The 22,324-nt window shown below is 42.7% G+C and overlaps 1 protein-coding gene across 1 annotated transcript in view; it reads left to right on the top strand.

The window, feature by feature from the left end:
• Nucleotides 1–22,324, top strand: part of LOC119383039 (protein RRP5 homolog) — an 81,231-nt gene that overhangs the window by 45,184 nt on the left and 13,723 nt on the right. The window contains 13 exon segments of the mRNA XM_049413025.1: nucleotides 99–218; nucleotides 220–310; nucleotides 976–1,101; nucleotides 1,581–1,708; nucleotides 5,994–6,163; nucleotides 6,786–7,122; nucleotides 10,319–10,437; nucleotides 14,713–14,761; nucleotides 14,763–14,810; nucleotides 15,087–15,281; nucleotides 18,883–18,966; nucleotides 19,040–19,139; nucleotides 19,249–19,495. Coding sequence (XP_049268982.1) covers nucleotides 99–218; nucleotides 220–310; nucleotides 976–1,101; nucleotides 1,581–1,708; nucleotides 5,994–6,163; nucleotides 6,786–7,122; nucleotides 10,319–10,437; nucleotides 14,713–14,761; nucleotides 14,763–14,810; nucleotides 15,087–15,281; nucleotides 18,883–18,966; nucleotides 19,040–19,139; nucleotides 19,249–19,495 — 1,814 coding nt within the window.

The following is a 22,324-nucleotide window of genomic DNA, read 5'->3' as shown; positions in this document are numbered from 1 at the left end:
TGACCTAAAAGAAGAATGATGTAAACTTTTTGCTATATTTTACCCTTCTGTAATGTGGTTCTGAAAAGGCTTTCATTCTTGTGTTTGTGGTCATGCAGGATGTTTCTGACGAATTTATTACGGATGCCTGCAAGTCGGGTTTTGTGATTGGCCAGTGCCTGGTGGGCAGGGTGACCAAAGTGGATTCTGAAAAACAGCAAGTCTGGTTAAGCACAAGCTATGCGCAGTTGTGGCGAAAAAAACTTTGGCAGCACAATGGAGTGCCTTGCAGCACAACTTACTGATGAGGAACTTATCTCAAGATTGGAGCGTAAGTAGCTTTCTACATTTCATCATAAGACGAGCATGTAGTGTAACACGATAATTCATATATGTTTGTGAATAGTCAAATTCTTTTACAGTGAACATTCTAATAAAGTGAATCATCAGTTTCAGCAGTGTAGCTGTGTTAAAATGTTGTTGGTCCTTATTTGTGTGAGAACGGTACCACTGCATTTAAGCTAAGACTGGGCATTCTAGAATTTTTAACCTTTTTTATGCTGATTTCTATGCAGAACACCTAATAGAATCAAACCTAATAAATCTTGCATTTGACAGTTACCTGAAATACTGTGAAAATCCTACTACGTGGGGTCATCTAATTTTACTTAAAAAAAAGAAAAAAAAAACTATCTGTATATACAGGCGAACCCGTATATATTGAACCTATTTATTTTACTTTGCTTTAACAGGAAAGGTGAGGGACAGCAAACACGTATTACTTCAAAGCTATGAACTCGGCGACAGCATTGTGACATTGTGTAGAGGCTCATATACTGCCATACCATAGCAGAGCCATTTAGAAAGTAACTTTTAATGAAATCAGTGAGTCAGCTGGGTCATTTCGTTGCTCATTTGTCTTTGTGGTGTTTGTTTTCCCAAAATTTTTGTGGTTTTTGTACGTCATTTGTAATTTTAGTGCTTGCCATTTTACAGAAACTCAAGATCCGATTGTTGGCAGCATTGTCAGAGTGACTGTACAGGATGTAGATGAAGAGAACCAGCTTGTCCATTGCAAGATTGCGGAAAGTACGCTATCTGCCACAGCTGAAACTGTTCCAGGTTGGTGATGTTTTTTTTTTATCTACTTTTTCCCGGAGTGGAGTGCTTAAAAATATTTTTTATCTCATTAACGTTTATGTAGGTTTTTATTATCAATTCTTACTGTGTCTACTGTCTGAACAAAAACATGAAGCTTTTTGTAACAAGTAGTGTGGTGTCAATAGCTTTAATTAGTGTTTATATTACATGACTGGCCCTGTCACAGATGTATTTAGTATTTTCATTGAATAAAAGAATAATTTTCGAATTGCAATAAAGCCACAGTGTGAGTGCCCTGATATGAAATCTTGAAAATGGCAGGATTGCAACTAGTACATTACTGTTTAGACTTACACTATCTAGTTTATGGAGCTGCTCATTGACACCACTTGCCAAGAATATCTTGTGTCCCAATAATTTGCAAATTGGTTTTTCAAGGAGCTGTTTCATTCACTGGCAATACGTGTATTTATTATAACCTATTTTTGTTTTACTTTTAGGCAGGAGCATTGCAAGCGGTAGCACACACGAGGCTGTCGTTCTCCATTGTAGTACTGCACACTTGAATGTCGAGCTGTGTCTTGACCCTCAAGTTGTACGGAGTGTCAGCGCAGCGAGGAGGACAAAGGCAAGGCCTTGTTCATATTTGCCTGCGCAGCTGCCACTGTGCCATTTTTATGTGTTTTATTTATTGTTTTAATGTTATTTTAATAATTGAATGTGTTTGTAGATATGTGCTGGGTGTAAGTGTTACTACTTCGCTGTAAGTAGTTTTTTTTCTTGTAATTCATTGCAGGAATGTAAGTTTCAAGCATGAAAAGTTTACATTGAACTGCATTTTGCTAAGTTTTCAATTAATGGGGTTTTGATGTTAATGCAGGCTTGCATCAAAACGCTCACTACATAATAAGTACTTTAACCTATTTGGATACAAGAAATAATTTTTTGCTTGTAAATTTGATGCATACAAATTAAAGGAGGTGAAGTTTGTCGCATAAAACTTTCATGATGTCAGTGACATCAAAAGGCCGTTTCACATGATGAAAGAACACAAATTTTCATTGCAGTTGCAGCGCTATTTGAGTCTCCCACTATAAATATTGCAATCATGCTCGTTCCAGTGGTCAATGATGAGTAACCAACTTGGGTGTGCATGCATAAATGCAGTAGACTCGTTTAAACGGAACCTGAAAGGATGAGCAAAATATGTTCCCTTTAACAGGAGCTCCGTTTATTGAGAGATGAACAGGGGTACAGAATTCAAGCATACGAAACCAATCATATTAGAAGTATAGTTCTATTTAAGCAGCAGTTCCGTTTAAGAGATTCCTTTTTACTGATAGTGTACTGTATATTGTGCTATTTTCTTATAAAATAAGAAAATCTTGGAAATTCAGTGGTATGCTATACTCCATCTCAGAAGTTCCCTTCAGCGCTGTGATGGCTACAGGGCTCCTTCAAAAGGAAGGGCGATTAATCCCTCCACATGTATTCCTCTGCGTCGCATCGTCTGCTGAGCTTCTCCCTGGCGTCTGCGCGCACGCTTAGGGCGAGTAAAGCGAACAGACGACATCGCTGAAAAAAAAAAAATGGCTGCACTCATCGCAGCTGGTGCCCTCCGCCTCAAATTTATCAAGTCATCGCGCGCTGTGTGACCCATAAGTTACAAACTGACGCTTTTATTTGCTTTAGATTATTGTGCTGACGCTCCGACAGCAATGTATTTGTGACTATATTGTGCCAATTTCAACAACCATTACCAAATTCCTGGCGCGTTAGGCTTAGCATGCGTGGCTAAACAAACAGCTGATCTCACAAATAATGACAAAATGTACCTGATGCTTTGTCCTCAGCGTGAGATGGCTCAAAGCGATGGCTCATTTCGCCATTTGTTTGTTGCTGTCAGCGCAGTGGGCAAATAGCAAGCGCAAGTTCGGATCAAAGTGGGTGGTCGCATCTGCATAGGCACTGCCATGTTGATTTGTAACCACAGTCTCCAGCAGTTACTGATACAGCCATGAAAGGCACATGACATAAATGCGAAGAATAAACATATCATGCATCGATGTGTCATAACACGTGCGAAACAAGCGCAAATGTCTCAACCCTGCCAATTGTAAGGTAATTATATCTGGAACTATGTTTTGCTGCACAAGCGAGTGGCTTGCTTGCACCCCATAACCTTGGTAGTGCTGAACGGTAGTGCGTGAAATGGAGTATAATATCTGCCTCTGTAAATTCACTGTGCTTTTGTTTGTTTATGTTAGGCCGTCATGTTGTCTGACAAAGAAGAGCCAATGTAACCAAAAATTAAGTCACCCTCTAAAGCTTATAAATATGCCTGCTCACAAATTATATCTAAAGTATACAGACCTCCAAATGGAACAGGGCATGACTTTCAACTGTTTATTTTTTAATTTTTATTATGATGGGCCAAGCCCATTCTTGGACCACTTAATATTGTATCTAGCACTGTGAAGCTAGTATTAGCGTGTGCCATACTTTTTCCTGCATACACTACCCATTCTCTATCAACAATCATTGTCTTTTAAAGGGGGGGACATGGCACTTGAAAAAAAAAAAAATTTTATTTGTTGATTAATTTTGATGAAAGTTTCTGAGTTTATGTGTGTATTTGTGTGCTAATTTCAAATATGCAATTATTTTTCTAGTATAATGTGTAGTTTTTAGAATATGAAATATTTCGTGTTCCTTTTGGGGAGCAAGATTTTTTCTAAACTGAGTGAGTTACAAACTTAATGAGTATATCACAATAATCTCGAATCAGAACTGTGTGCAGTGCAACAAAAATGGATGTTCTGAACCCATTAGAACAAAAGTTATGGTATGTTGAACGTTCACAAGTGAAATTCCAGCTTGAAATTGACTCACTTGCGAATGCTCAACATATAACATTTGTTCAAATGAGTTTAGAACACCCATTTTTGTTGCACTGCACACAGTTCCAATTGCAGATTATTGTGATGTGCTGATTTACTTTGTCACGCACTCAGTTTAGAAAAAATCGTGCTCCCCAAAAGGCACAAGAAATATATTGTATTTTAAAAACTACACATTATACAAGCCCCGCCATGGTGGTCTAGTGGCTTAGCACTCGACTGCTGACCTGAAGGTCGTGGGATCGAATCCCGGCCGCGGCGGCTGCATTTTCGATAGAGGCGAAAATGTTTGAGGCCCGTGTACTTAGATTTAGGTGCATGTTAAGGAACCCCAGGTGGCCGAAATTTCCGGAGCCCTCCACTACGGCGTCTCTCATAATCGTATCCTGGTTTTGGGACGTTGAACCCCAACAATATTATTAATATTACACATTATACAAGAAAAAATAGCTGCATATTTGAAATCGGCACACAAATATACATAATGTCACCAAGTTTCATCAAAATCGATCAAGAAATGAAATATTTTTAAGAGCAGTGTCACCCGTTAAAGGGAAGCTGAAATGCTTTTAGAATTCAGTAAAATATTTGTTGTTAACAAGGACCAACATTATTGTCGACGATGGCGTAATTTTTTTCGCTGTTGTGGCAGCAGGAGCTTTTAAATACACGAAAGGAAAGTTTGTCTTGCTCCGCCCACGCGAACGCGCCAAAAGTGTGGGCGCGGAAACGAACTAACCGGAACGATGTCATAGTCTGTAGTTTGGGCGGAGCCGCGCAGCACTGTTGTATCTCCAACCATGGCCTGCGTGACTAGTTCTGGCTGCGCGCGTTGGTGGAACTGATCGCGAAGGCCATGCTTTAACAGAGCTGATGGCGCCGATGATGCGGCACATCGAAGATGACGTCACCGCCTTCGCTCAGCAGCTCAAGAAGCCCTGCGTTTGCAGCTGCGGTTTTTTGCCAAGAAATGCTATTTGCATTCACTTCTCTGAACTCTTACATTGTTTTTCGAATTCAGCAGGGATTGAACTACGATTACACATTCCAAAGTCTTTTTTTTTTTTTTTTTAAGTGCTTCAGCTTCCCTTTAATGTGACCCCACTACATTGTCTCACTGTGTTTAAATTTTGTTGCACCCTGTGAACAGTGTCATGTATAAACATTACTTGAGATGAAAGTAGTAACTTCAGTATACTGTTGTGCGCTATAAAATAAGTTTACACTGGAAAGTCTACCAGCAGCTGTCTCCTAAAGTCAGTTAGCAGATTCCTGTAGAGAGCTGCCGTTGGCCAATAGACATTTAACCTCCAGGCAGGATGCTTGAATTACTGCACTACGTCCTATCGTTACTATAATTTGAAAATCCAGGTTTCAAATTTTGAACAGAATTGCCCAATTTCTAGATGCTAAATGAGTTTCGTCTGGTCATGCACGGCTGTGCCTGTCCAATGAAATGGAATGCTGTATTTGGTGCGCTGATGGTGTCACCGCACTCCTTTGGAACACAGGAACCTGAAGGCATATTAGACGGGGTAACATAGCGTTGCTGATACTTCTGCTCGTACTACGTCCTTTTTAAAAAATTTATTCATAAATATACATTTCTAAAAAGCACTTTATTCATTCCAAACCATTTCTAAAACTTCTAAAAAGAAAAAGGTGGTTCCTATGAAGTTGCATGGGATTAATGGTACACAAAGGATTCTTGGTTTGTCCTCTCATAGTGTTTTTCTTGTTAATTTCATTCATATGCTTGTGTTAACAAATTTCACGCATTGAATGCAAGAAGTGCATGGGCATTAGAAGGAAAATTGTTTGGTCACAGTTTGATTGGGGCCGTGGCAAACGTAATGGGCTTTAGTAGATAAAATTGAGTAGATTTGTTGCAGGGATGTTTTATTGGGCAGGTTGTGTAATATAAAAATGTCACCAGTAATGGTGTGTCTTGTGTGCTCTTATGGCTTCCTTTGGATGAAGCTAGAACAGCTGGCGTCCTTCTGTGTTTTCTAGCCTGTTCTGCGGCGCATCCAGTCTGGTCGATTGCTGCATCTGAAGCCCAGTCATGCGGTGGTTCTTCTGCATTCTGGCCACTTGTGCCTGGTGCCTACCAAGAGTCATTTCAACTCCACCTTTCATTTGCCCCTGGAAAAAAAGGCCATAGTTTCCGTGTGGACTTGGAAGTGAGTGTGGCGTTGTCATTAGAACTAGCAATTCTGTGTCATATCTTTATGCTCAACTGTTGCGTGTTGCACTCATCAGGATTATAAAATTGCTAACTGTACTTTTCTGCTCCTTTTATCTTGTTCCAAAAAATTATAGACAATTGACCTTTACAGATAGAACTGAAAAATTCATATGTTTGTTAACTCAAGTTTTGTTTGGTTTTAGCTTTAAGTTTCCAACTACAGTCTTACCTGATAATAGCTAAATTGCATATGATACATAAAAGATCATTGTGTCCAATATTTATTATAAGTAGACATTCTTGCTATGGTAATATTGGCAAGAAACTTCTGAGATTTGCTTCATTATATGTGCAAATTTATTATATTCAGGTTTGTTGTGTTGATGCATGACTAGTTCAAATCCCATTGCAAGACACACACTTTGGATGAATACTTTGACTGAATTCAGTATGTAGAGTAACGATGGGCTTGAGAAGCAGTGAAAGCACAATGCCATATGGTGATGTGGTGCCTTGTTCCAGCCAGTGTGGTTGCTGTACAACTTTGTATTTGCTGTTCTTAATTGCTCATTTGTACCAACCTCATAAAATAACTTTGGTATCTCTTTTGTCAACAGGCATTGTGGAAATGTTATTGTTGGCTGCACAAAGGCCACTTTAGACTACTTAGGGCATAAGGAAGTGGCCAAATTCCACCCTAGAAAAGAAAAAGAGGCTGCAAGCGACACTGTGGTGCAACCAAGTAAAGATTCGTGCCCAGATAGTGGCAAATTAATGCCCAATGTAGATGGGGAAGAACTGGCTCATGGGAAGCTTGACGTGAAAACACAGCATCGCAAGCAAAAGAAATCCCAAGTTGAGCAAGATTGTCATATGGATGAGCCTGATATTGACAAAGGCAAGAACTTCGGCAACAGAAGTTCTGGCACAGCTGCTGTGGAGGAAGACAATTTGGTAAGTTTTTGCCAATATGAGGCACACTTTAACTGTTTGTGTGTGTTGCACATTGTGTGGGAAAATTATTGTGCATGTTCCTTCTGAGAAAAGGGCATAAGTTGTGTGAGTAGAAGTCTGAGGTGAAAGATTTTGTTTTTGTAAAGAGCTACATGGTCTGCTAAAGAACGAGAAAACATTACTTTCTGTTGAAGAAATTCATAACTGGTTTTAGGTGTTTCGCTCTCTCTCTCTCTTTTATGCATAGGAACGCTTATTGTCAGAAGTAGGAGCATTTACTTTGGAAAATTTGCAACATCAAGCTTTTGTTTGCAATCTCTCCTAGACGTCACTGTGCATGAACACTAGGAATCATTGGGTGTTTGCTTGTTGTGACTTTAGTGCTTTATGTGCTCCTTAAATTTGAGATTATTGAAGATTATACAGTGAAACCTCGGTGATACGAATCTCGCGGGGTCACCAAAAATATTCGTATCAACAGAAAACATGGAAAATGAATATGCGACAAAAGAAACCTGGCGTATGTTTTCATTTATTGTTTCTCAGGGATGCAGCAACATCATGAAAAGTTCTGAATGACTGTCAGTAATGTTTTTAGATGTCAACGATCATACTTGTAAATATGCGGCGCGTGCACGCTTGTGTAATTGATTAACGAGGTGTGCTGTGACCCGTGACAGCTAGTAGCCCCTTCCAAATCATAGTACGCTTTTTTCGCATGACATCAGAGTGCTGCAGCGAAAATGTCTTATGGAGCGCTTTGCACACGATTGAACGCCAGAAAAATTTAGGAGCGCTGTCTTTTGTTATTATTACTTTCTTATCGCGGCGGTGTCTTGAATGTTTTTCGGGAGATTTGCGGTCGTGCCCACACAAACAGGAGATTTGCTCAAAATTCGGGAATCTCCTGTGGAAATCGGGAGAGTTGGCAGGTGTGCGCATCCCCGACAGTCGTGCATGTTGACGTTGCTAGGGCTATCTTCTTCGCAAAGACATGGCTTGCATCTACGTGGCAGGCACGTGTAAACAAAGTACAATGACACTGCCTCGAGCACAGCAGCACACGTTGACGCGTTAGAGAGAGAGAGCGCTACGTTAGCATCATCTGTAATTTAAATGCGAAGGTACATGAAGGTGCATGGAGGCCTCCAAGATTCGCATGCACAGTCTCGGATGTCTCGGAGGCTACGACGCACCACTTATGGCCTGTTCTGACAAACTCGCGCGCGGTCACGCGCACCGCGCGTGATTGCCTTGTCTTCTGCGACAGCACGGGCAGCACCTGTTTACCTGTTGTACCTGCGTGGTAGCGTATGTTTGTATCAAACGTCACCGGGTGAAAATCGGTTCGGAACAACCGTACTCCATTACATTGCAAGCTAATGGTGGCCGGGACCGCAGGAACATTCGTATCACCCCGAAGTTCATACGAGCCATGATCGTATCACCGAGGTTCTACTGTATTTAGTGATCTTAATGATTTATGTGTGCATTGATGAACCCCAGATGGAGCAGAGCTTTCCACTATGGCGTTTCTCATAGTCCCAGTGTTGCTGTGGGACATTGAACCCCATGAACCAATCAACAAAATCAAGGTCAAAATCACCGTGGCACTTTCTGGCAGCATTGACGTCTTGTAGTTTATGCATAACAACCAACATTTCAAACTCAGTGCATTGGCAGATGTGAAGCTTAAGATTAGGTGCAACACATTTATCTTCTTGCCATTTAATTAAGGAGGTGCGGATTCTGCACAGGCTGTGTTCAAAACCATTGGGTGATAGTCTGTCTTCTAGCAAGTCTTCCCTTGAGGCAGTGAAAAGAGACGCTTCACACTGTGCGCATTTTGAACTGATATGGTGCAGACTAGCATCACTCTCTGCCCATGCCTTTCCCTTAGTGTTCAAGACGGCAGAAGTTCAGGGGATGATGAAGGCCTAAATTAATTGGAATCATTGAACAGGGAATGTCGTTTCATTTCGTCAAGTTGACTTGTCTTCGTCAGGGCAACAACTGTCTTCCCTAGCAGCGTGCTCACCTTGCTCATTCTCCCCCACCCTTAAAACTTGAGGAGTAGAAGAACAAGCTTGGGCACAAAGAAGGGAGAAGAAAGGAGGCAGGGGCTATTGAAGATAAAGAGGTTGGCATGAAACCACAGTGGTGGTCAAAAACACTGGATTTGATTTTTGATTTCCAGTATCCCTGGGCACCCATTGGTTTTTCTGGTGGGGAGAGAGGTTCCCTGGCCTGGCACTCAGTGTTGTGGGTATTTGGTTCTCAGGAAGGTGGCCTCTTCTTTCACTCCCCTTCCCCCGGCCCCAATGACTGAGTCGTGCTCCCTTTATGGGTTGCGGAAGTAAACGTTTTTTCTGTGCTTAAGCCACTACTACTGGCCTGACAAATGGGGCACAGCAAGGGAGGAACAAAAAGGGGGAAAAGTGGTACAAAAGGTGGATACTGGTGGTGGTCTCTGAGAGGAGGACAGAATCCGCATCACAGAGTGGGCAGCAATTGAAAATCAGAATCTCATTTTCAGTTGCTGAAGAAAGGAAAGGCACACATGCTTGCCTTTCTCCCGTTCTGTCTACATGCCACAGTAGTTTTCTGAAAATCCCTTGTGGTACTCGTGCACCTTCACTGGCATGTGGAGTGGTGAATGCGAGAGTTTTGGTTAGACTGTGAACAAGAGTTTGGTTCAAAAAGTTCCTTGCAGAAAACCCAACTTACATGTTTTTAAAATAACACATCTCGACCTAGTTGGTTGATCATAACGAGGAGAAAACAGCCCGCACTTGACGAGGACGGACAGAGGGAACACAGGGAACAGGCGCTGACTAACAACTGTAGTTTTATTGCTCATATGCCACGGTAAATATACAGCACGTATCAACAACAAAAAACTCTCGTTAGACTGCTTTGACTGTGTATCTGTCAGACTTTGCTCATTTTGCTGTGCCTTTTTGTTGTTGTTGATACGTGCTGTGCATTTACCATGGCGTATGAGCAATAAAACTCCAGTTGTTAGTCAGCACCTGTGCCCTGTGTTCCCTCTGTCCGTCCTCGTCAAGTGTGCACTGTTTTTGCCTCGTTACATGTTTTTGCAAACTGTTGTGGAATCTACAGTTCGCTACTGAGCTACTTCTTTGTTCTCATTTTGTTCTCGTGTTTCTTTGTTCTCATTGGTTATGTCCTGCAGGAACATACTGTTGGAATGGCTAGAGGCAGTGAAACAGTAAGCACGTCACTACAACCAAGAGGAATTGTCAGCCAGAAGTTGTCCACAAAAAAGCAAAATATGCGGAGCATCATGGCTATGTAAGTTTGGTGGAAAGTTTATGTCCGTGTGGCTCTTTTAAATGCATGCCATCCACAGGACCACATTCCTGGGCTTTTATTTTGTAGCGATGCTCTTTCTGATGCTAATGCCTTTTCCTACTTTTTGAGTGTGGCCGGTAGTCAGAGCAATGATCCGTCCATGTTGACAACGGGATAGCCGGCCGTGGGTGATGGATGATAAGACTAGCATACAATAAGGCATAACACATTGTTACAAAATACCGGCTCTGCCATTATACCATGACATATGCAGTGATTCCACTCCTGCGCCAACTGCGCCAAAGTGCGCCAAATTGTATTTACTGCGCCATCCTGATAATATCGACGAAATCTGCGCCAAACGGCGCCAAAGTCTCGGGTTTGGAGGCATTAATCACCGGCAATCGCACCGCCGGCGCGTCAGAACATGTGCAGCTCGATCTTGGGGCTGCCAATAAAGTCGCAATCATGGACCAAGAATTATTCCGCTGAATAAATAGCGCTCGCGCGTGCGTTCCGAGTAAGCCACGATGCCATGCACGGTGCCGACGCAGCTTCTGTTCTGCAAGTCGGCTCGACAGCAAAACGCGCTCTCCGCAGAGGCTCGTGACGTCTAGGCCTATCGGTGGCGAGAAAGTGCGACGGCGATTCATCGGCGGACGTCGTCTGTTCCAGAAACGCTGCTGATAGCTCGTTTCAAGCGTCGCACGGCACGTAAGGAAAGCAATGTTCAGTAATAACTACATGAGTGCCGCTAAAATGTCTGTCACTTCTGTTTCCGGACATCGCGGAATGAAATCTGGGATCGCTTGCAGTAGGTATATGGGACAATATCGAATTTTCCTTGCTTCGCGTTTATCGAAGAGCACGCGAACGGTGGAAACGCGTTGACACTTTTCCTCAGATATACTTTATCCGTGGATCTTCATCCAGAACATCTTTTTCGTAATTCCTTCCGCCAGCACGTCCGAGTTTGTAATCACTCTGCGGTAAATACCCCCTAAAAGGCCCTGCCGTTTCGAGCTCACGTGCTAGGGTTCCAATTCGAATTTTTGCTTGCTTTTTCAAAAATGTCATCTCATTAGTAAAATCATATATCTTGGTCGGAGCAGCCGCAAATGCGTAGCTGTCAGTAGCGGGCCCGTCGCTGACGGCCCACAGTGAAGCGGCTGCGCCATGTTACACGTCCGCCCCTCGCTTTCGGGGGTCAATAGCTAAGGGACTATACACACGCTATCCGCACACCCGCTCCGCGCCTGGCGGGACACCTGCCGCCCGCAAACGGAGGAGGAAAATCCGGAACGACGCCAATCGTCGCACACGGGGTACCGGTTTTTCCTCGTCCGTTTGCGGGCGGCAGGTGTCCCGCCACGTGCGGAGCGGGTGTGCGGATAGCGCGTGTATAGTCCCTAACGGTTAAAAAAACTGTTTCGCTTAAGAGTGAAGCAATGAATGCGGTACCAAAAAATTGTATTGTGAAACGAAGTAAGACTAGCAGCTAACTCTTATGGATCCGATCTCGCGTAACTCAACGAAACGCTGGTTTAAGGGAATATGGCCCCTCCAGGAACTGAAGCGTTTCCTTGCCCTGAGTTCTCTAAACGCGAAGTAAGCGTTGAGAGCACAGCAAGTTTACGAGCCGTCTCCTGATGCCTCGAGATAGCGCGCGCGCAAGCGACTGCGCCCTTCGAACGATGCCCCCCCCCCCCCTTCCGCTCCCCTGTCGTCCCTTCATGCTCCTTACGAAAGACGGGCGGGGCATTTCCTGTCTGTTTGATGAGGAGGAGGTAAAACTTTATTTGACCAAGGGATTTGGGCACGCAAGCAATCGACGGCAGGCCCGCACGCGGGAAGATGTTATCGCATGCGCTGTCCGTGCGGCGGAGACAGACGGCCGGCTAGTTTAATCTCCGCTTCAGCCGCGTTCGTCGCCAGCGCTCGCGAGCTTTTACCCGCTGCTAGAATGCGCGTGGTGATGTTATTAATTCGGACTTTATACGGAAAATTACGGCAACGGTGACGGCAAAAATCCGCCGAGAGTGTCCATATAATTGCTATCGCAAGGGTCAATGTACGGGGCAGATTTTGCGCCCCCCCTCCTAAGTGATAAGGGGGGGGGGCGCCCCCCCTGCCTCCCCTGTGCGCACGCCTATGCTCCTGGGATGATTTTTTCCATGAGATTTGCAATAAATCGAAATATTTCTAGCCTTCATAAGAGCCCCATAATAATACTGAGGTGCTTGAATGTTAATGCAATATGCTTCTGTATTGCACTCCAGGATGTAAAATTCGCTGCTCCAAAGTGCTCCCAGGTGCAAAATTATCTGCTCCAAAGTGCTCCGAGATGAAAATTTTCCTGCTCCAAAGTGCTCCAAAACGGACATTTTGCTGCTCCAAAAATTGCTCCAAATCAGAAGTCCTCGGTAGCATCACCACATATGCTGTCCTTCGCAGTTTGTATAAAGTTGTTCTCTAGTGCATTTTTTATAGCAACTAAGTTAGGTAATGTTATGAATGCAGCATTATCACATCTTCCAAGACTCAAATCTTGTTTCTAGAACACTAAGCGACAAATTTTCTCGACACCCGATTTTTCAGACGTGCATGTGGCACTGCCACACATTTCCCAAAGAGGCAATGTGTGTTTGTAATGTCAGACACGTGTAACTGTTTGGCATCCCATTTTTCGGACCTTCTGCTCAGATTGCAGGTCTGAAACGACATTATTTGTAGCCACAACTGCTGCCTTGTTAATTATCTCGCAGCTTTGAGCCAGCACTCTTGAGCACTAATTCGTTTGTTGCCGTAGTGGTTCTAAAAAAATGAGCTTCACCGTAATGCATGGGTGTTACACGGTGAAGCGTACCAAGACATCAAAGGGGTCACCTTCATGGGGCACAGCATATTTTCCCCCCAAAAAAGATTTATACTTATAAGCGGCCACCGTCTCCTGTCAGTAAACATCATTAAACATGTGCCCGTCTTGAACGTACTAATGGTCAAAAAGTAGGTGCGACAGATCACCAACCTTGTCTGCATATGGAGCCTATAGTATTCGCCGACTGCACCACAGTGGCTCATCGAGCACTATGCCTGCTGGTTAGCACGTGTCGTGATCATGTTTATTTACATAAATGTAACTGCACCCTTTAGATCGTGGTGTGGCCTGCTTCACAAGGAGCTACAAAAAATCTTACTTTTTTCCTTTAAGCACAGAGACCGATCAGCTAACTTTGGCCCGACTGTGATAAGCATTAGAAATGCGTGAGGTGGCGGCCAGTGACGAACGTGCTGGTACTAGTTACTGTCAACCACTCCGTCACGATAAGCATTTTCAACCATGTTCTCTTTAGCACATAGTTGTAGCACGGTAGTACAGCCCCTTTGTAAATGTACTGAACTCGTGAACAACCCAAACGTGCCGTGCTGTCATTCACTGCCTCATCCCCATGGCGGGATAGTTAAATGTGCTGTGGAAATGTGAAGTGCGCATTGCTTGCAGCAAAGAAAGCAGCTCATCATCACCGCGTTGGCCTATCAAGATACCCACCGCACGTGTGCGCATTCAGGAGCGGCACTGGGATGAAGAAACACTGCACAGACGCTCCTACGGCAAATGAATGCTTACGGTACAGCAAGCATCCTGGCACAGTGATGGCATGAGCTTAGTAGGTGACGTGCTGCACGCAAATATCCATAAGGACGATAGGCTCCACACAGCAGCAGATACTGCGTTTCAATGAATGGCACATGTTTTCATTCAGAGTTGTTTGATCTGCTGCAACAGCTGCTGTGTTCTGCGCTATAGTTTCGAAATGTCCTTGATATTGCCACCGTGTGCTAACGCGTGGTTGTTTCGAAATGCCTTTGATAATGCCACCGTGTGCTAACGTGTGGTAGAATTTTTTTCCATGCTTTAGTGAAAACAAAGAAAAGGTCTTGTGGTGAGTACTCTATTGGCAGCATCTGCCACATGGCATCAGATTTAGTATTTCTGTGCTGGTATCAGCAGTGCTCGTCAGGAGACTCACATTTGTGCTTGGCAGTTACAGCATAGTTATGCCACATTCCTGACAGGATTTCAGTGCTATTTCAAATGTGGCTGTGGCGATCATTCGAGGGAAACAAGAAAGAATGTATTAATTTTTTTTGGACTACCAAATTTTTCTGGTGATTTTATGGTCCCTTGGGGGGGGGGGGGGGGGGGGGGTCTGAAAATTTGATGTTGAGTGCAGTGAGCCTACCTTCACCTAACTCTCCATTTCTTTGTTACAGTGTGAGATCTGTGGAGAAGCTGCAGCTCAAAATCACCCTTGAGAATGGTTACAAAGGGTCGTGTGCATGTCAGCTTTATTGACGCGAACCCAAAAGAGGTGGGTTTCTTCTTTCTTTTCTATTATGAAAAGTAAAGGGTGCTCTTACCTGAGTCATATTTCCATATTCTTTCTGTGATCCATGCTCTTATTTTTGCCTGTTGTCTCTGTAATTGCTGTCACAATGAAATATAACTTCAAGTCACATAGATTTCTTTTATGGATTGTGGCCTCTTTTGCTTCCAAATTCAGCTGTGTTTAAAACATTAAATAAGACATTGAAAAAGCCGGCTGGATGTTCAATTTGAAAACTTCTCTGCTAATATTTTTTTTCAGGGTGAGAGCCCACTGAAGAGGTTTGAGCCAGGTGATCAGCTGGAGGTATACGTCATAGAGCGTGTTATACCTCTTCATAGCCGGGCATTGGCAATCACTGGACGCAGGAACTTTTGTGAATGCAGCCTCTTCCCTGCTGAGAAAAACGAGTTTGCTCCAGCACCGGGTAGTGAGGTCATTGGATATTTTTCACATGTGAGTATGCTTGATAATATCTTTTAAAAAAAATCAGATGCTTCTCATTTTCCACTCATTTATAGTGCACAGGGTACATTTTTCCTGTTGTTATTCTACCGCTCATTCATATGCATCTTCAGCCTCATTACGTTACATGTTTTCACAATAGGCCTATTGTGCTGCCCAGATAGATTTGTGGAGATGGCGTTCAACAGTGCTCTCCATGTTGCATATTCACTGATTATGGGTATTTCAAACTGAACCCCTCCTAAAGAATGTATGGAACCGAGGTATATGTATCTATTCACCTTAATTTTGCTGCACTGCTAATTTTATGTAAATTTGTGCATGAGGAGCTTTGTTGTTTTGCTTATCATATCTCATTGAGCTGTATTGGGGGGCAGTCTGCGGGCTTCTCACTTGATCTCTTAAGATACTGCCATTTAACTAATAATAGCCTTCAGAAACCTGTTTTGGGGCTGACTTATTCCAGCTTTATTACGGTTTCTGTTTGAGCTGCAAAAATTACTCTGCAGGTTCCTAGAATAGTCAGGTGAATAGCATCTTTCTTGAAAGTATTTATGATGAAAATTCAGCTAAATGCCAGAGAAGTAATTGTGAGACCAAAACTGTGACGACACTGGGATAACATGCTTTTTTTTTCTATGAGTGTCGCTGAGGTGTATGTGAGCTTGCCTTACTTGTTTTGATTCTTGTTTCAACTGGTCGTTGACATATGGGAGCATGTTCGTAAGTGGTAATGAAGGGCACTATGCATGGTCTCCATGCCAGTATTGCAGATGGTGCAGTAATGCATTCCCTCCTCCTCTCACTGGTTGGGTGTTTTTGTGCTGCTTACCAGTAATGTTTCCATGGGAAAAAACACGGGTAGATGACGAAACTTGTGTCATGCAATGTGTCAGTCTTGTTTGCCATGAAAAGTCCAGTTACAGTATTGTTCGAATTCGTTCAAATTTGTTAAGTATTTTGGGTACGTTCAACAATTTAGCATTTGGAGTGCATTACCAAAAGAAACACAGGCCTGCGATGCAGTCTGAGCATGAGGGCACACACCAATAAGTTTTTTTTTTTCTTTGACAGCAACTTTTCGGCCATTTTGAATAGTAATTCATTCAACAATTTTACATATTGGACGCATTAACAAAAGAGATGCGAGTCAGCATCGCAGCCTACCACGATTGCCAGTTGCCATTGGGATAAAGAAATGCACAGCTTGCTGCTGTCAAAATGTGCATGGAAAATATGCCAGCAGGCCAAATATTTGTCAATTAATAGATGTGCTTCCTCTGCACATGTAGCAGTAGTAAGGAATCTCGATGGTACTTTTTCTTCCTTTAACTCGCTTCTTTTGTATTTACTTTCGGACAGGTGAATATGGCGCTTCAGCTATCTGAATCTTCAATCTTTTCTCTTTACAACGTTACCATGACAGCTGTGTTGCATCAACAAAAAACTGTGCTATCCGTCCTGTGATAGGTCCTTCCGAATTCCTGTCCTCAACCAGATTTTTGTTGGCAGCACACTCAAACAGTGAAATTTTCTCATCTTCCACTTAACTTTCTTTCTAATTTTCCCCAAGGCTGAAAAGAATACCTTGAATTGTTAAATTGATCAAATCTGTGATTTGATTGTAAGCTGGAGTGGTGGGCCTGTCAGTCTTGTTTACCACATTGAAAAGGCTGTTGTATTCTTGTGTAAGGGTTGCACGCATTTTCGTGCTAAAATTTTGATCCTTAATAGCTCTGTGCCAAATGTACATTTATTTTGTTGAACACATGTGCTTGCCAATGTTCACAACATCCTGAAAATGTGTTACTTTAGCATTGGTTGCTGCTACAACTGTTGTTGACATGTGCCTTCAGAGGTAGGGCATGATATACCAGAAGTGTACTTTAGAAATTGTCTTAGACTTGGGCCTACACTTGGCTTGTCAAAGTATGTGTCTGCATTGGCAAAAAAAAAAAAAAAAAAAGTCACCACAGTACTGAAAAAGATTTATGGCAGTATTGCAAGAAATTTGAGTAGAAAACTACAGGTGGTAGTGGCCGTGTATGTTTTAAAAGGCCCTCAAACTATTTTAGCATATTAGGAACCTTTGATCTGTTGAAGAGGCTCCTGGGATCATTTGAGCCAAATGATATGCATGGAATTTGCAATCTTTTGTCACAAACCACAAAAAAATTGCTTGTTTTCTACTCTGCAATGTTGTCAATACCTGTGCAGCAGCTGTGCGCAAGCAGTCTCAGCAGGCATTAGTTGACTTCTTAATTGTGAAAACATATTCGTGAGAAATAGTGTTATTGCTAATTTTTAGTGAAATGAATTAAAGTTATCATGCCTGCGATGTGAAAGACTGAAAGGGTATTTCATCTTTGCTCTTCCAGTCTCAATAGACTGTCCTCTGCTTGATGTTTCGTTTTCTTTTACAACCATGTGAGGCAGTAGCATGCGTGCTCTTTCATAGAATATGTGCCTGGAGTGGTCACTTGTACTGAGCCTGCTATGATGGTACTCACCAACCCATGTTGTCATCTCCCAAACCACATATACCCTTGCAACATTGCATGCTAGCTCTCTTCTACGCACTTTACACCAACTGAACTTGTCAATCTAAAGGCCTCGACAGACATTGCTTCATATTGAGCTGATTGAAAGCATTACAAAGTGTGCTGTTTGATTTTGCTGCTATCCGTCAGTCAAGCTGGTGCATGACAAAGCTGGTCTGCACCACGTACTCACATTTATCTGCCCAGTCTTAGTGTACGTGCTCACCATCCAGCCTTGTCATGAGACTGGCATGCATCGTGCTATTTGTAGGAAAGTGTCTGCTGTTACTGTGTAGTGTAGCATGGCAGCCACAGGGTGCTGCGATGAGCCCATTCACTGTAAACTTGCCACTAAGGTGCTCCGACAAATGCGTGCTCTGATTGGTCTCTATAAGTGGCGCACCTGCAAACCCATAGTGATGGGAGGTGGCACAAGTAGCCCAAGCTACCCGACAACTTCTAGAAAGCACTGTGCATGCCTGAACCAGGAGTAGTGGCCAACACGTTCAAAAGACGACCACTGCCATGGCACATCGCAACATAACATTTGGGTGGGGACATGCTTCCTTGCCATATCAATTCCCACTCCACCTTGGTGTGGTTTGCAGCATGCTCGTGGGGACTAAGTATGGGTTTCCTTTGTACAGTCTAAGAAAAAATAGAGTATTTGGGAAGTATTTCTGCCACACAACTATAATCTTCATCTGGCTTGCTCGCGTTTCTTTTCTTGAAAACCTGGCTCTCGCCACTTTCTTATCAAGAATGCTATGTCACCCTGATAGAGTGCACACTGTTTGCGACTGGGAAGTGCCGGGACCGGGGAGAAAATGCAAGGAAAGTAAGCAAGGTAGTTGACGATTATAGACGACTCAACTGTTCTTAGAGTGTAGCTTCGCGCTGCAAATATGAATGACTGCCAATTATTCTCTTTTATAGATACGTAAAAGGCAGCTTGTACACGGGCACATATCATACTATTAGTTCTGTTATGTACGGTAAATAATTTCGTCCTTAGTGAAATAACTTTTTTTCCTGTCCTGCATTCTTTACAGTTCTCTGAGGGAAGCCTGGTCTTTGCATTGACACATAACAAAATGGGCAGACTTCCAGTCTTGAACATGGACCTACCACCATCGGTATGAGAGATAGTTGGTTTGCATCAAATGCTTGTGAAAATAACATGTTATTTTTTAAATTACTGATTTACAGAGGCTTGGCTACATACACACTGAACTTAAGGCTGGCCAGGCTGTCAAGGTCAAGGTCCTCAGGGCAGATGAAAGCTCGGTGGTTGAACTGTCACAGCTAGGTGAGTACAACTTTCCTGTTTAACCATCTGCTGTGTCTTGGCAGCTCTTGCTGCATAGTGATGTATTTGTGCCATGTTGGCTTTTTTTTTTTTTTTTTTCTGCTGGCAGGTGTAACCACCTTAACTGTGGACAGTGTGGTGAATGGCTATGTTGTAAGTGCTCGAGCCGGTGTGGGCGCATGCGTGTCTCTTCCACTTGGTCATCGTGGGACAATCAGCATCACTGATATCTGTGACGATTTCAGTCAAGCAGCAACACTGATGGCCAACTATGTTCAGGAACGCTATTTGCGATGCTACATCCAAGACATCGACAGTGAGACAAACACGTATCACCTGTCAACAAGGGAGTCTCGGTATGTTTTTCTCTCTACACTTTCTTAATGGAGTGCTACAGAAAAATATTAATTTGAACAAAAGCGTAAAATGTGCTCCAAGATGTTTTGAATATGGAAATTATGTAAATTTAGGACAAGGCAAACAGTTGAGAACACACTACAAACTCGCGTTGCAGAATATAAATCATATAGAATAAATGTGCCTTTAATGGCATTTTAGTGCATTTCACTTGTAACATTATTCATAAAACTAATCTCGGTAACCTGCCATGATAGCGTAGCAGGCTGAGGTGTTGCTCTTCTAAGCTCACGGTTGCGGGTTCGATTCCCAGCCGCTTTGGCTGTATTTCGATCAAGGTGAAATTCAATAGCACCTATGTACTTGGATTTAGGTGCACATTAAAGAACCCCAGATGGTCAAAATTAATCTGAATTCCCTCACAACCAGTGGCGTAGCCCCGCCCCCCCCACCCCAATGGCGTACCAACTCATTCGCGAGTGGGGGAGTGGGGGGGCTGGCGTCGCTCACTCTGTCCGCCGCGCGTGCGTGCGCGCGCGCGCAGCGCGCACACACACACACACACACACACACACACACACACACACAGGGTGTTTCAAGAAATGTGTCCAACCTTCTAAAAAAATCAGGAAAATGCAATATTTGATTGCTGCCTTCAGAATTGGTTTTTCTGTAGTGGCATGGATTTTAAGATGGTTAAAGAAATTATTTGGGACTGTAATTAAAAAAGTTAAATTAATTAACTTTTTAATTAGAAAAGTTAGGTGGTTGTGTCATATGGGAGAATTGAAGTTATTCATGCCAGAAACCCAACCCAACTTTGAGATTTCGAAAAAGCGGCATCTAGTAATAATTACGAATTAATGAAGTTAAACCAAATTCAATGGCGAAACCTAAACAGAAACATAGAAGAATGCAACTGCCATACTTTTCTGAGACGTCCAAAATGAGTGAATGACTTTTTCTGTAGCGCTAGGCATCTTAAGATAGTTAGAGACATGACTTGAGACAGTAATTAAGAAAGTTAAATTTAATTAACTTTTTAATTAGTGGAGTTAGGTGACTGTGTCAAATTGGGGAATTGAATTTCTTCGTGCCAGAAACTTATCCCAACATTGAGATTTTGAAAAAGCGGCCTCTAGTAATAATTACAAAGTAATGAAATTCAACCGAAATAAATGGCTTTCGCTGTTGAAAGCCGTTGCATTTGGTTGAATTTCATTACGCCACAACAATTCCTAGAGGACGCGTTTTCGAAATCTCAAAGCTCGGATGGGTTCCTCGCATGAAGAACTTCAATTCTACCATTTGACACAATCACCTAACTCCACTAATTAAAAGTTAATTAATGTAACTTTCTTAATTACTGTCCTAAATGATGTCCTTAACTACCTTAAGATTCCTACCGCTACAGAAAAAGCAATTCTGAAATCCCCGAGCAAATATCGCATTTTCCTGATTTTTTGAGAAGGTTGGACACATTTCTTGAAACACCCTGTATATATATATACACAGGGTGTCCCAGCCATCATGCAGCACGATTTAAAAAAAGAGGAACGATGTTACGCGAAGCAAACGTACTGCATATTGCTCCTAGTACACTGGAGTAGCCACTGCTATTTTTTTCGTTAATGAGGTTTAATTAATTAGTCATAACTATATTTGTAACTCAACAAGTACTCACCTAATTGTCAAAATGTCAATGAGGCGTATGTAGGTATGTTCAAAGGACATCTACTGCGCAATTTTTAACAACGTACTAATTACGTGCTCATTTTTTCCGGCTGATAAAGAAAGCCCACGAAATATGAAAAATAGCACGTGACTACGCTCCCACCCGCAAAGGAAACCAGCGCCCTCAAATAAGCTTGCTACAAACCTGTTGTCCGTTGCGAGAGACAGCGTTCCGCATTTTGGCAAGGGTACAGGTCGGGCGCCAACGATATGCGTGCAATTTCGCTGGGATTCATTCCGTTCGATAGTACGCCACAATCATCATTCATATCTCAAAGCCGACTGTTCTCATTGATAACGCGGCAGGTGTTCTGATTACGGCCTGACTCTCTAAACCAAGCGGTGCGTTTCTTAGGCCGAGGAGTGGCAGATAGGGCGTTGTGTTTTTTTTTTTTCTTTCTGCATTTTTTCCTTGATACTGTCTACCTCATAGGAAGCCTGTTTGAGGGTGCTGGTTCCCGATGCGCGCAACACTCTAGTCACGTGTCACTTTTCATATTTCGCGGGCTTTATTGATCAAGCGGAAGAAATGAGCGCGCAAGTAGCACGTTGTTGAAAGTAGCGCAGTTAGATGCCATTTGAACATGCCTACATACACCTCATTGACATTTTAATTAAACCTCATTAACGAAAAAAATAGCAGTGGCTACTCCAGTGTACTAGGAACAATATGCAGTAGGTTTGCTTCGCGTAACGCCGTTCCTGTTTTTTTTAATCGTGCTGCGTGATAGCTGGGACACCCTGTGTGTGTGTATGTATATATATATATATATATATATATATATATATATATATATATATATATATATATATATATGGCCACCATATACCGCAACAACACAGCAGTGTTTAATAAAATTTTGGAAATGTTACCGTGAACTTTAAAAAGTACACGCAAATTTAACCTGATCATCTGAGCATTGCATCAGCAAACTTCCCAGTCTTAGTTTGGCGTTGTAGATACGATGAGTATGAAGAGCCTGCTATGACTCTAGTACCTTAAATTCTCACTTATTAAACAAAACATGTGGCTGACAAAGCAAGGTACTTCGCAGAAGTCTTCAGGATAAGCCGAGTTCCAATTTCTTTGCTGT

This window comes from Rhipicephalus sanguineus, chromosome 1 (assembly GCF_013339695.2).
Source record: "Rhipicephalus sanguineus isolate Rsan-2018 chromosome 1, BIME_Rsan_1.4, whole genome shotgun sequence".
Lineage (NCBI taxonomy): Eukaryota > Metazoa > Arthropoda > Arachnida > Ixodida > Ixodidae > Rhipicephalus > Rhipicephalus sanguineus.
Note: the sequence above shows the minus strand (reverse complement) of the source record. Positions and strands in the feature narration are given on the sequence as shown.